At 41.5% G+C, this 14996-nt stretch overlaps 1 protein-coding gene across 11 annotated transcripts in view; it reads right to left on the bottom strand.

Annotated features, from left to right (window-relative positions):
* Positions 1–6023, bottom strand: part of LOC126335111 (poly [ADP-ribose] polymerase tankyrase-2-like) — a 93889-nt gene extending 87866 nt beyond the window's left edge. For 6 of the 11 annotated variants that reach the window (XM_049998055.1, XM_049998054.1, XM_049998063.1 and 3 more), the window contains exon 1: positions 560–1196. In XM_049998055.1, the coding sequence (XP_049854012.1) occupies positions 560–606 (47 nt within the window). In that variant the 5' untranslated portion in view covers positions 607–1196. Of the gene's footprint in view, positions 1–275; positions 1197–1678; positions 1762–1899; positions 1942–5869 lie in introns of those variants that run through there. The other 5 variants (XM_049998062.1, XM_049998061.1, XM_049998059.1 and 2 more) reach the window with 5 other exon arrangements.
* Between the last annotated feature and the right edge of the window lie 8973 nt (positions 6024–14996).

Genomic DNA, 14996 nt, shown 5'->3' with positions numbered 1-14996 from the left:
TACATCATCATTAAACAAACTAAAAGCACCAGAAAGAAACAGCCAACGGGTGATCCCATTCACGTTTTGAAAATAGGGTACAAAATGTAGACAGCACACACCACAGATAAAGTCAAATTTTTAGTGAAACAATTATCAGTCCCCAAAAATGTAAACACAGACGTGTTTCAGAGGAGTTATACTTGGACCAGTTTTGTTCTTGATACATATCATTGACTCTTCAGACAATATAAAACATGTTGATGTAGTGAATGATAATTAATTCAAAAACCTACCTGAAGATTGGAAAATCGCTTGCCTTGTCTCCCAACTTTTTCACTGCATATTACATACCGGTACGTAAACACTTGCTGCAAATATGTAATTCACAGTGGATCGGCAGTCTTTTAATAACATAGGTCGGTGAATCATGTAACTGTATAAATATATTCTGCACTGTTTACACATACCATTCACACGCTACTCTTACAAAATAGGTGGGGTTCCAGTTCCTAACAAAGTTTCTCACATTTCATAACATACGAAAACAGTCGTTCACTTCTCAATAAAGTTTACTTACGGTAGAACTTTTCTGTTGCACGTGTAAATTTCACAAATGCTACGCATTTCAACATCTCCAGTTGTTTAGATTTCTTATACGGTCATTCGCAGCTCGACTAGCTACCAAATCGTTCACTTTCCGCCTCGTAATTTGTCTATTTACATCTAAATATATTTCCATAGCTTGACGTAGGCGCGGTTTCGCTTTGCTGTGCACAATTAAAGGTCCTTGTACACAAACAACCTTGTTTGTCAAACGCGCGGATACGTCAAACAAGCCCGTACACGTACTTTAATAAAGTTAGTCAGTTTAACCTCACTTCGAAGCAGACGCTCTTCGTGTTCATACATGGACAGTAGTGCGAATTGCAGCAAATGCACATAAATGCATTGACTTTGCTACCCCGTTTGATGAAGAAAACGAAAGCAAGACGCTGGTCCAGGGAATGGCTTAAAATGAGTGTGAGATTATCCACGAAAATCTGCTTGGGAAATATTAATCTCAGAACTTGATTACATCAATTTGGAATGGACAATGAAAATTCAAAAAAAAATAACCTCGCTACAGCCCCCGTAAAGAGGCAAACGTGTCTGTCAAATTCGCTCTTTATTTAGTCACGGATGTTTCTAACAAGCCCGTACACAAATATTGTCAATTTAACCTTACTTTTGAAGCGGACGCTTTTGGCGTATGCTGTACTTTGACACTAGTGGGAACGACTACAAATGCAGATACATATTTCTAGCACTGACTCTGGTACTGTGGTTAAACAAAAAAAAGAATATGGGGCTGGTTCAGGAAATGCTTTAAAAGTGAGAGATCACTTTTGTAGAGTTACTTCGCTCTCATGTTGAAAACCAACACAACTATGCAAAAATTTATTCTCCTGTACACGATCCATTGACAGTTCATTAAAATATCAGAACCCACATTGTACGCAGAAGAACCGGAGAACTTCGATTCTTTTATTTCATTACACGTCTGTTTGCTACGTCATGCGTAAAATATTGGTTTTGTTCATAACCTATTCCTCCATAGACTTATGGCTGGAAATATGTGATATCCCTACCATTTAGAACGATTAGCGCTATTTAGTTTTTATCCTTGACCGTCGTTTCCATATTTTCAGAAACTTACCGTACTTATTGTGAGATAAATTGTGATAAAACAATTTGTCAGTGATCGTATGCAGCGTAACATCGACGCTAACAACGTTCTCCATCTTGTAAAATTTCTCGCATGCACGTCAAACACCATCGTACACTGCCAAATACTTAGTTAAGTTTGACGGAATGTTTCATCGTTTACGGGGGCTTTAATGAGATATTATATTCTTTTCCTATTTTTGAAGAACTAACCTGTGCTACGTGTGTCCTTAACGACCCAGGACGCTACTCGCTATCTTACAAACTGGGACTTCCCCTAAGTCATTTCTACGCTTTTCCTGCTGCATCTGGATGAACTTCCCAACACGTTTGACTAGCTGCCAGCTGTTCGCATAAGCGCAGAGCTGCAATCGTATTAGAGCAGCGCCTGCTCATGGTTGTGGATACTTCGAGTGTAGCTGTTGGCTGTTTGAGCAGCATGTAGCAAGCACCAAAAAGATGCCACGAAATTTTTTCTGGTGCTCTTGAGTTGCAAGGTTCGCGCATTCGCATAGCTGCTGAGTTGTAGTGACTTATGTTTGCTGTTTCGACATCACGTGACTGTCCCTTTCGCAAACACTTGGTCGCAGTGACATATTTCCATCAGTCCCGCCACTGACGGCAGCTGTTGGAAATACTGAAGAATTCAGTTTTAGCATGAAATGCGTAACTTCCACCTCATGTTTTAGTTGTTCATATACAATAAACAAAACAGGATAAATGTTATGCACGAGGTTCAAAAATGGCTCTGAGCACTATGGGACTTAACTTCTAAGGTCATCAGTCCCCTAGAACTTTAGGACTACTTAAACCTAACTAACCTAAGGACATCACACACATCCATGCCTGAGGCAGGTTTCGAACCTGCGACCGTAGCGGTCGCGCGGTTCCAGACTGTAGCACCTAGAACCTCTCGGTCAGTCCGGCCGGCCTACGCAGGAGGGCTTCATTGCAATTTACGTAGTTTTTGCCCTACTGAGACCTTTATTTTTTCAGTGTTAACCTTGCCGGTTTAATTATTATAACGAAACGTGCAATCCTTTGAGACTGTGGTGAATCTATATTCCAAGTCTGACAAAGGTAGTTTCTCAGACCAACACAATAACGGCCAGTTTACACTGGCCTTCATGTCACGGCACGGTATGTCAATGTAAGCCACGTGATCTCAAATCGCATGGCTGTTCTCAACCGCTGTTCCGCGGGAATCGCGATCTTCACAAAATGATTTTCAACCATTTACACGCGCAAAGAGCACATACACAACGTGGTAGCTTATATACGTATATAGGTGACAAGTGTACACAGTATGAACTTCAATGAGTTCTTTGTTTGCTGCAATTTACTTCCCAAGGAAAGAGCACAACACAGGCACACTTTCGCAGCTAGATACAAAAGATAATCAAGCAAAAGATATACACACAACATAATGTTCGATTTTCGAATACTGTTCCACATCCGACTTGCTGGCATCAACAAAAAGAACCGTCTGTGCACTGGGAATGGGATGGACCAATAAGACAGCCTTTGCTAAAGACAATTTCATGGACTTGAAAGCCTCCTCGACTGCATCCGTCCAGGGAACTTTTCTGATACCGAAAGTGTGTTTGTGACCTTTAGCAGGTCATTGATAGGTTCTATAATTTCTGCAAGCTTCGGCAGGCGCCGCTGGTTATAATTGACCATACCTGTAAACCTGCGAAACTCTTCGAATGTGGCAGGAAAAAGCATCTGCAAAATTCTGGGACCCTCTGAGGAATAGGAGAAATATCGTCTATTGATACCAGGTAACCCAAGTAAATAAACACTTTCCCTTGTTCATTTTGACGCCGTTTGCGTCAAGATAGGAGAAAAACGCGTTTAAATAGGAACTATGGCCACTCATATTATCGGAAGAAACCACGTCACAAAAAATGAAATGCTGTAGAATCTCATCCATAAAACGCTGCCATGTCTGAGCAGCGTTATGAAGACAGAAAGGTATGACGTGGTGTTAAAATAGCCCAAAAGGCGTCGTGACTGCGGTTTTGTGCTTGTTTGTCTCTGCCACTGGAATTTGTGCAAAAGCCTTAGTGCACAGAGGCACTTTCTAAACTGTTTGCCAAATGCAACACGTTGGGTTTCGGGCTCCGGCCTGGCGTAGTACGGGAGTTCAGTCCCCTATAGTCAATGCACAAACCCTAAGCCTTATCCACTTCGAGAAGAACCATTCGTAAGGGGGCGGCACACGCACTGTTAGAGCGAGACACTGTTCCGTCTGTTAGAATTGCTCTGAAAGCGACTTAGCCGCATTAACTTCATCGGAGGCAGTCGGCGTGGTCGGTAAGCGACAGGCTGTCCCGGCGTCGCCTGAATGTGATGGACGGTGGAATGTAAACGCTGTCTCAGTGCCGATATCGGATCCATAACCGCAGGGAATTTTTGAAACAACTGCTGCGTAATGTCTTGGCCGGTTGGGCAGCGTCAGGGGGCGCCGTCATTAAGCCTCGTAATCCTGCCTGAGCCTCACAAAGAGACTTCTCCGTCTCAGCAATCCACTGTTTGAATACATGAATACACCATTGGCTGTCAGCGCTCTTTCAGATTATTTTTCTTTGAGGAAACGTTCAATGAGATGAGTAATCTCCTTTGCAACGAAATGCATTGCTGATGAAATGAAGTCCACTCCGTATAGTCAAGCGGAAGATGTAACGTAGGCTTCTATCGGTAGCGAGGCGTGCACAGAATGGACACAAGTTGTCACTACGCGGGAGACGGTGCAAATCTTGATGACTTCTGATCTTGCGGAATGGCATCTGGTGTCCTACGCGGAGGGGAGCGGAGACTACACAAGAAGCTTTCAGCAGAATGTAAGATAATCGGCACCCAGTATGAGGCCAGACACGTCGGACACAAAGAACAGCCACGAATGCGAGAAACCATCCTGAAGATTCAATGTCATATGCCTCCAGCAATATGTCTAAATTGAAGATTGATTTATAGCGGTTAGTATAGGGATGGCGGAAAACTGTGGCTTGTCGTTCACATCCCGCAGAGCAACACTTATCTCCGAACCTGTGTCAACCAAAGATGCCATATCAGACGAATAACCTTGAAGATTCAGATTTAGCAGGAACTGTGGCACTGCGCATTTCAGGCAGGCGCTTACTTGTTGTAGAACAGACGCGGGCATCTATACACATCCGTTGTGTTTAGTAACTCACACTGTTGTGAACATCATCTAGCACTGCGCCCGAATTTACACCATTCGAATTTACGTGGCGGTCGCTCACCGGTGCGCCGTATGTAGGCTCTCTATGCTTTCTAATTGCTACTTGCGACTCTTAGTTGCGGCTTGACACGGAAATCGCAGTTGGACTCGATAGTGTATCGCAGAGATGGGCGTCACGAACTTTGGCCAACAGATGGCACTGTTAACCGCGCTTTCTAGTTGCTCTCTAGCCTTATGCTCCGTGGGCTGCCATCTGCCAGCTTGGCGTTGAGTCTTGTCGTTTCAGTTAGGATTCGCTCCATAGATGGCTCTGGTGGCTGCTCAGCCAAGTGTCCAGTGCGCGCAACATGACTTAGCGCGCCGGATGTGTGCGGTTCAGGGAAGGGATCCATAACCTCATCAATCGTTGCGCATGAATTACCCGTTTCACCACATGCAAGTGCCACAGCGTCTACCTTTTACTCCAGTTAATCCACAATTAGGTCAAGAAATGTGGACAAAACTTTGTCCTGAAAGGAGTTCTGGTTCCGTCAAAGCATGAAGCTAGCGTAGCAGGCGAGAATTACTAAAACGAACACAGTGTTACGAACAACCACCACATCCCACGGAAAATCTGTTTGTGAAGGATTCAGTTCAGTTGCCAGTCCAGTGCAAATTTTTGTGCAATAGTCATATCCCCCTCAATACCTTTCCCTTCAAGATCTATAGGTTTTCTTTTATTGGAGTTAGCAAGTGAAACCACATAAACATTGGCCACGGATGCTTGTAAAACTATTTCACACACTATCCAGAGGGCTGCTTAACAATAAATAAGCCTGCCTCAAACGCATATTTAAACAAACAACTCTAATACATTATTTGATGTTTACTCACAAAAAGCATTTTGCTACCAGTGTTACAGTGTCTGAAGGTTTCAGTTCATTTCTTTATGAAAGATTACAAATGCCTGAGAGCATACAAATTAATTCTACTTACCAATCAAACCGATTCTATCCACAGTACTCCTTTCACTCCAAGTTGCAGCCGTATTGGAATGCTTTTCATTGTACAACATTAAATACGATACTGGTATGTATAAAAATCGACTTTATAATGCAAATAATTTAGTATACTGGTGTCTGACAGTTCAGGCTGCCGCCTCACTACTTCAGTTAATCTTTCGTGATTTATTATAAATTTTAACAAAAGGAATAACGAAATGGACCAATTTGTAACAAATAACAAACAACTGATACCAGCCAAGAGAATCACGATGAAACGAAATACGCAGATACGCACACAGCCGTGTATCGGGAGGAAATGAGCTTGGGTGTCACGTGATCAACGATGGTCGGATGACGTCAGCTGCCAAAACTTTCTTCCCCATAAACCTAGACCGTGCCGTGCCGTGACACGACGTGATGTGACGGCCAGCATGATTTGGCCTTTACAACCGAAAAAAACATAGTACGATATTTATTAGTATTTCAATTACAAAAACACTTTATCTTAGAGACAGTTTATAAGTACATGTGACAGTAAATATATATTAGACAAATATTACGCCACTCTTTGTTCAAGCAATTAACATGTTCCAGATGCTAGCATATAATCGAAAACCGAGACACTCAAACAATAGGTATTTGCACACAATACAGACCTACGTCAGACTATGTAGTAAAAGTAAGAAACTTTGAAGACAACATAAAAATGACTTATACAGTTACTAATCATTTTACACTTCGCACTTATTCACAGTCCTTGCACAAAACTTAAATGTGTTCAAGACACACATATTGTTTGCACTTTCTGCAATGATATTTCGTTCTCCTGTTTTGTTTTAATGTACATGTGCGGTGTCCGCCGAAGGTATCAATTGGTGCTTGGTCTTGTTGAAGTCTCTGATCTACTTTACAGACCTCAGAAATTATCTCATGCTGAAGAGGTGTAATATTCGTCAGTTCTGCTCGAGGGTGCATTTGGCTAAACACAATAGACTGATTGCAGCAGTGTTTATCAATGAGTAAAAAATTACTATGGACCAACCTTTTACACCTCACAACAATGTACTGGGCTCAAAGTTTATCCACCACATTTATACCACCCTTTGTTCTACCGCAGAGCAAAATTATTTCTGGTTTTCCACTGTCCTCGTCAGTACACTTGTCACGCGTGAACATATGAGAAGCCCATTTTTCTTTTTGGATGGTATATACGATACTAGTATATAACAGTTATGAAATGCAAATATACTTGATGGGATTTGCCTTGAAATTTGTTGCATGAACTGCAGCGACAGTTGCCACTTATTTTTTGGTAATGAATACAAGTGTGAGCGCGTGTTTGTGGAGTAGTCTTCCACAAAGTACAGAGCTGGTAAACCAGTTGTCAGTAGATACATTTCTTCTTGTTGTAGGAACTGGCTGGGTCACATCAACTAGACTAATGGTTACTGCAAATGAAGATCACTCTGGCAGTTTGCCAACATATACTCCAAATTTTGAGATACAAAACATCTTTGCATAATGCAAAGACTTTATTCCCATACTTGATGGGTTTGGATGGAATGCACTGAAGGAATTCAACCCTTCTTCTAAAGACTAACAACATCTCATCAACTGTTATGAACTGACTCAAGCTGAAAGAAGTCTAACAGTTTCTTAGAGATAAATCAACATCTTTCTAATTGGAATCAGTTTATCTAATTTTCCCCAGTCCTTCCTTACTTCTAAGTCATCAAATCGAAGATGGACAAGTAAGGATCAAATTCTTCAATGTCACGTTTCAAGATGAAAACTACTTGGAGAGTTTCCGTCTGTTACGAATAATTGTGATGAATTTAGTCGGGCTTTTTCACTCCACCCGGCGTAAGAATACCTAATAACGTAATAATTTCATTGTGATCTGTTTTTCGAGTATTGGAGCCCTGATGATGCTTTCCTTGAGAAGTGATTTGAATATGTCGATTAGTATACTTCGCAGTTATACCAATAATTTCTTCATCAAAAGAGTGTCCTCAGATTTCAGTAGGATTAACTCTTCCTTTGAGAGACCTCTGGCACCAGAAAGTTGAGTGACAGTGTTTTTCTGCCGAGTTCCTAGATTTTTAGGTGAGTGATGAATCCTCCATTTAGTATTGTTTTTTCTAAAGTATGAACGTTTACAGGAATGGCAATAATGCTGGCGGAAAGTGGTCATCCGCATCACGATCTAGCTCTTGCTCGCTTTATGTGTCTTCTTCCCTTTGCTCTAAGGCCTATTTTTTCACAAAGCTGAGCCTCGTCTTCAGGTTCAAAATCGCCCGAGTTTCTTCCATTAATTTTCCGATATGTTCATATTCCCTTTCGTAGACCATTATTGATATATCCTTTAAAAAAGAGGAGACTTCAAATAAGTATTGTTGTTGTTGAGGTCTTCAGTCCAGAGACTGGTTTGATGCAGTTCTCCATCCTACCTTACCCTGTGCAAGCCTCTTCATCTTCGAATAACTACTGCACCTACATCCTTCGGAAAATGCATAGTGTATTCATCTCTTAGTCTCCCACTACGATTTTTACCTTCCACGCTTCTCTCCAATACTAAATAGGTGATCCCTTAATAACACAGAGCGTGTCCTACCAACCGGTCCCTTCTTCTAGTCAAGTTGTGCCACAAATTCCTCTTCTCCCCATTTCTATTCAGTACCTCCTCATTATTTACGTGATCTACCCATCTAATCTTCAGCGTTCTTCTGTAGCACCATATTTCGAAAGCTTCTATTCCCTTCTCGTCTACACTGTTCATCGCACATGTTACATTTCCATACATGCCTACATTCCATACAAATACCTTCAGAAAAGACTTCCTTACACTTAAATCTATACTCGATGTTAACAAATTTCTCTTTTTCAAAAACGCTTTCGTTGCCATTGCCAGTCTACATATTATAACCTCGACCATCGGTTATTTTGCTCCCCAAATAGCAAAACTCACTTACTACTTCAGGTGCCTCACTTCCTTATCTAATTCCCTCAGCATCACCTGATTTAATTCGACTATATTCCATTATCATAGTTTTGCTTTTGATGATGTTTTTCTTATATCCTCCTTTCAAGGCACTGACCATTACATTCAGCCACTCTTCCAGGTCCTTTGCTCTCTCTGCCAGAATTACAATGTCGTCGCCAAACCTCAAAATTTTTCTCTCTTCCCCGTGGATCTTAATTCTTACTCTAAATTTTTCTATTTTTCCTATACATATGGAATAACGTGGGGGTAGACTACAACCCTGTCTCACTCCCTTCTCAACTACTGCTTCCCTTTTGTGCTCCTCGACTCTTATAACTGCCATCTCGATTCTGTACAAATTGTAAATAACCTTTCTCTCCCTGTATTTTACACCTACCACCTTCAAAATTTGAAAGAGAGTATTTCAGTCTACATTGTCAAAAGCTTTCACTAAGTTCACAAATGCTAGAAACATAGGTTTGCCTTTCCTTAAGCGATCTTCTCAGGTAAGTTGCAGGGGCAGTATTGCCTCGCGTGTTCCAACAATTCTACGAAATCCAAACTGATCTTCCCCGAGCTCGGCTTCTACCAGTTTTTCCGTTTGCTTGTAAGGAATTAGTATTTTGCAACCACGACTTCTTTGGGATTGGAATTATTATATACTTCTTGAAGTCTGAAGGCATTTTGCCTGTCTCATACATTTTGCCCACCAGATGGAAGAGTTTTATCATGTCTGGCTCTCCCAAGGCTGTCAGTAGTTTTAAAGGAATGCTTTCTACTCCCGGGGCCTTGTTTCGACTTATGAGTAGTGCCCTGTCAAGTTCTTCACGCAGTATCGCATCTCCCATTTCATCTTCATCTACGTCCTCTTCCACTTTTATGTTATTGCCCTATAGTAGATCTCCCTTATATAGACCTTCCATACACTCCGCTTAGCCATTTTGCATTTTCTGTCCATCGCTTTTTTGAGACGTTTTATTGCTTCAGTTACTGCATTTTTATATTTTCTCCTTTCATCAGTTAAGTTCAATATCTCTTATATTGCGCAAAGATTTCTACTATTGCTCGTCTTTTTACCTACTTAATCCTCTGCTGTCTTCACTATTTCATCTCTCAAAGCTACCCATTCTTCTCCTACTGTATTTCTTTCCCCTGTTCTTGTCAACCGTTCCCTTATGCTCTCTTTGAAATTCTCTACAACCTCTGGTTATTTCAGTTTATCCAGGTCTCGTCTCCTTAAATACCATTTTTTTCCAGTTTCTTCAGTTTTAATCTACAGTTCATAACCAATAAATTGTCCCAGAGTCCATATCTGCCCCTGGAAATGCCTTATAATTTAAAATGTGGACAATTAACCTTACGACTATATAAAAGCACGAGCACACAGACACTAATCAAACTCCAAAGATATTGAGTTAAACTCACCTGTTAACTAACAGCCAACAGAGTTTCAACGCTCCAGAGTTGGTATGGTCGGTCTAGGGAATCGAAGAATTGGCTATATAACCGCCACTATCCAAATGACTAAATCATGGCGTGTACAGCGACGTGAGTGAGAAAGATAGGTAATCGGTAGAACAGCTGGCACGCTCTATTGGCAGAAAAGGCAATCAACAATGTTGAAAGAGTCGGTCTGTTATTCCGTGCCACACTAATGGAGCTTTAGCGCAAAATTAATGTGGCGTGAAAGTTGATGTTAGACTACCTGTAGTCTACCTAGCGCGAAATATCTTGCATTCAGATTTGTTTATTTTATCAACTCAATATAACTGTCACCTTCCAACCAAAAGTTAGGTGTAACCTATTCACTGTCACTATCCCAAAGCAGCTACATCAGTAACTGAACAACTAATAAACGACTGCATCGACTGAATGTCCCATCGGGTCCTGGTAGAATGTTTTATACATTATGAATGAAAACACACACCAGAGTGGTGTAACTTTCTACAGTGTTTACTATTTATTTCACAAACCGGTTTTTGGCTTTTGCACCGTCAAGTGTGTGTGTGTGTGTGTGTGTGTGTGTGTGTGTGTGTGTGTGTGTGTTGGGGCTTACGGGCGCTCAACGTCGAAGTCATCAGCGCCCTGACACACATTAAAAGAAACGAATGTGGACAAATTTAGTAAAAGGGAAGCATACACGCAAAGAAAGCGGAAAAAGATGAGAAATACTGTATAAGAAAATAAACGTAATGAAAACGAGAAAGGAGCGTCAAGGATGGCACAGGAAACTGTCACTGGCTGGCCATTTACGGTAAAATATAGGCGAGCCAGTCATCCTGTGAACAAATTAAGACTTTCTCCCTAAAATCTTGGTAAAAACATTTGACATGGCACAGAACTTTAAAACTTTAACCACATTCGTTTGAATATCTCCTAAAAGCGATGGCAGATCCGCCGGCAAGTTATCCGCGGCCCGCTGGTCAGAAAATAAAACGCAATCCACTAAAATGTGGCGCAAAGTGACCTGGACACCACAAGTACCACACATTGGAGGGTTCTCTCGCCGGAGCAGGAAGCCATGCATCGTACTACTGTGGCCTATCCGAAGCCGAGTGAGGGGAACCTCGTCCCGTCTACGTGGCTGGAAAGAAGTACACCACACAAGCGTTGTGGGCTTGACTAAATGGACCTTATTGTCAGTTGCAACTTACAGAGCGGCTGTTAGAGGAGTAGGCTGCAAAGAAGGGTTTTCAGTTTTCTGCCGATAAGTGTGTGTGTGCTTATTTTAATCGTTCTCGTCGTCCTTTTAATTTGCCTGCCTTGCATATAGCCGACACTATCCTGCATTTTAGAGACACAGTGCGGTTTCTGGGCCTCATTTGTGACTCCAGATTGTCATGGTTGCCACACCTGCGAAACTCGAAAGCCAGAACCCTGAAGGCGCTGAACATCCTCAAGTGCCTTAGCCACAGGTCTAAGAGAGCGGACAGAGCGCGTCTCCTCCAGTTTTATTCGGCTTTTGTGCGTTCGCGGGTGGACTACGGGTACACAGTGTATGGGTCAGCGAGGCAGTCTTATTTGCGGATCCTTGACGCTGTCAACCATGCGGGGATTCGACAGGCCACGGGTGCTTATCGGCCAGTCCCATACCCAGCCTCTGCGCTGACGCGGGAGAACCGCCACTTACCATCCAGCGGCAGCTTCTGTTGGTGTGCCAGGCTTGTAAGTTCCTCGCAGCTCCGACCACACCCGCCTACCATACTGTTGTTCGTCCGCCTTTCGAGCGCCTTTTTTTCCAACCATCCACGAGCCACAATGCCGTTTGGGATCCGTGTGCAACGTGTGCTGGAGTCCCTCAGTGTTGAGCCCGTACAGCCTCAAATCCAGGGTTTTAACCGCCTGCCACCCTGGTTACTGGAGAGGCCCAGAGTGATTTTAGATTTGGTGCGGTACAAGAGAAATTGCACTTCTGCCACCGATTTTAATGCAACATTTTCTGCCATTTTATCTGAGCCCCACAACTATGTAGCTGTTTTTACGGATGGGTCGAAACAGTAAGATTCTGTTGGTTGCTCCGTTGTTTTTCCAGATCGTGTCCTTAAGGTCCCTCAAGCAGTTACTGTCTTTGATACGGAATTGTCTGCGATCTTGTGGGCACTGGAGCAGATGAGATGCTCTTCCCGTCCTAAATTTCCAGTCTGTTCCGATTCACTAAGTGCCCTTCACTTATTGCAACGTTTGTATCCAGCACATAAAATAGTCCAGAACATCCAGGCTGCCCTCCTCCAAATCCAACGAATGGGGGAGGAGGTGGTTTTCTGCTGGGTTCCAGGGCACTTCGGCATTGCTGGGACCGAAAGGGCAGATCTCTCAGACAAGGAGGCGTGTCTCGATCCGCAAGTATTTCAGTGTGCCATCCACCTGCACACACTCACCTCGCTATTGAGCTTACGAGTCATGCGTCGGTGGGAGGATGAGTGGCTGGAAATGACTGACCGTCATCAAGAAGAAAATGAATAACAGTAATATTATAGCATTCCGATCAGACAAAGGAAATGCTGTTGTCTTAATGAACAAATGTAATTATTTTAAAAAAGTCGAAGATTTCCTAAACGCCATCAATCTCTAACATACGCAGAAAGACTCCAAACAATCATATAATGATAATATTAGAAGTGTTATCAAACTATGTAAAAGTTGTGTGACACTTACTTCCTCACCATCATGAATCCTATAGCTCCCAGACTTTATGGCCTCCCTAAATTCCACAAAGATAGTATCCCCATCTGTCCTATGATGTCTTTATTCTCAACTCTATGTTACAAATTAATCAGATAGTTAAATGACCTGATCAACATCAAAACCAAGTTCAGACTTTGTCGTGGCGTTCTCAATTTAGTTGACTTAGTGAACAATTCCCCCCCCCCCCTGATGCCAAGCTAGTTTATTTTGATGTTAGCAACTTATTTACAAATATACGTGCTGAAGATTGCCTGAACATTCTCACGGACTTTTTAGATAAATCAGGAGTTAAATAAGTTATCATAGATAACATGAGGTTAGCTACATAAACTTGTCTGACACAAGTATTTCACTTTAAATTGCAGGATGTACAATATAGAAAATTACTTGCAAGTGGAGCAAATTCTATACAGCTCAATCTGGCAGGGCAATATGTAGCTGCTTGAAGGAACACCACAGAAGTTGGAAACATAGAAAAGGAGACTCTACTTTTGCAGACCACCTGTTTAAAGAACGCCACAGTTACAAGGTGAAACATGAAGTATTACGTGAGATCCATAAAGGAAGGAAGCTGAACCATCTTGAAACAATGGAAATTAATAAACATATGTCCATCAGCCCAAGCTTAGTACTCGATGACTAGACACAATTCCCTGACTCGCCAATTCTAACTGCAGATAGTTCTCATAATCCCATCCAGGCCATTGTGTAAACTAATCCTCTTCCTCACATGCCCCATTTTCCTTTATTTCAGTTACTACAATTCTCTTGTTGCATTAAAAAATGTTACGTTGAATAAAGGTAGTTGCTTCACTCACCTGCTTAATATCACTATTATACCTTACCTGTTTGTAATTTAGGCTCTCTTAAAGACAAGATTATTCTGTTCAGCCGCATCTTCGGAATATGTCAACAAAATCTATTGTTCAATTATTTTCTTCCATGAACAAATGGTTCAAATGGCTCTAATCACTATGAGACTTAACATCTGAGGTCATCAGTCAGACTTAGAACTACTTAAACCGAACTAACCTAAGACATCACACGTATGCATGCCCGAGGCAGGATTCGAACCTGTGACCGTAGCAGCCGCGTGGTTCCGGACTGAAGCGCCTAGAACCGCTCGGTCACAGCGGCCGGCTCTTCCATGAACAACTGTTGTAATCTGTACATAGTTCATTAGTTAATGTGTCACATATTTTAGCTTAGTTAAATAAACTTATATCGCATGTACACCGAAATAATCCCTCTTGCTTTATTCCTTACTCTAACAATAACATTTTTCATTTCTGGAAATGGAGATACTCTGTAGATGCACTAGTTTAACAATCTTTAATCCAACAAAATTACACTGCACCACATACTAATCTTTGGTACCTGACGATGGTATAACAGCCAAAAACTGGTTTGTGAAACAAATAATAAATATTGTAGACTATTACAACAGTGCTGTGTGTGCTTTCATTCATAATCATTAACGATTAACTATTATTTGTTTTCAGTTGCAGTTAGGGGCTTCTATTCCATAGACGTGAGTAAATTACTATTTTGCAAATTCACATGCAGTGTTTCAACTTTATTCAGCATAGCAGTTTATCTTCTGAATACACAATCACGAATAAAGTTCATAGAAAACATGCTCTGTATGTTAAAGCATTTCGTCATAGCAGAATTCGTAGGTAAGCATTTTGAGGATTTAAGAACAATTCATCTGGTTTTTTACACTGAAACAAAAACGTACTGCAACATAACAAAATTCTTGAATCTTTTGTGTTTGGTTGTCATGGACAGCAGTAAAAAAAAAAAAGGCATAAGTTTGATTACTTTCTTTATCGTCTTCTGTTCATTCAAACACTTTACCAAACTCTGATGTAGACCAATGATAAAATGTTTCGTTGTACAATTCGTTTTCATGTCAACAAGTAATTAAATCTCAATGAGATATAGGGCA

Source organism: Schistocerca gregaria, chromosome 2, assembly GCF_023897955.1.
Source record: "Schistocerca gregaria isolate iqSchGreg1 chromosome 2, iqSchGreg1.2, whole genome shotgun sequence".
Classification (NCBI taxonomy): Eukaryota; Metazoa; Arthropoda; class Insecta; order Orthoptera; family Acrididae; genus Schistocerca; species Schistocerca gregaria.
The sequence above is the reverse complement of the archived record's forward strand: the minus strand, read 5'-3'. Positions and strand labels throughout refer to the sequence as shown.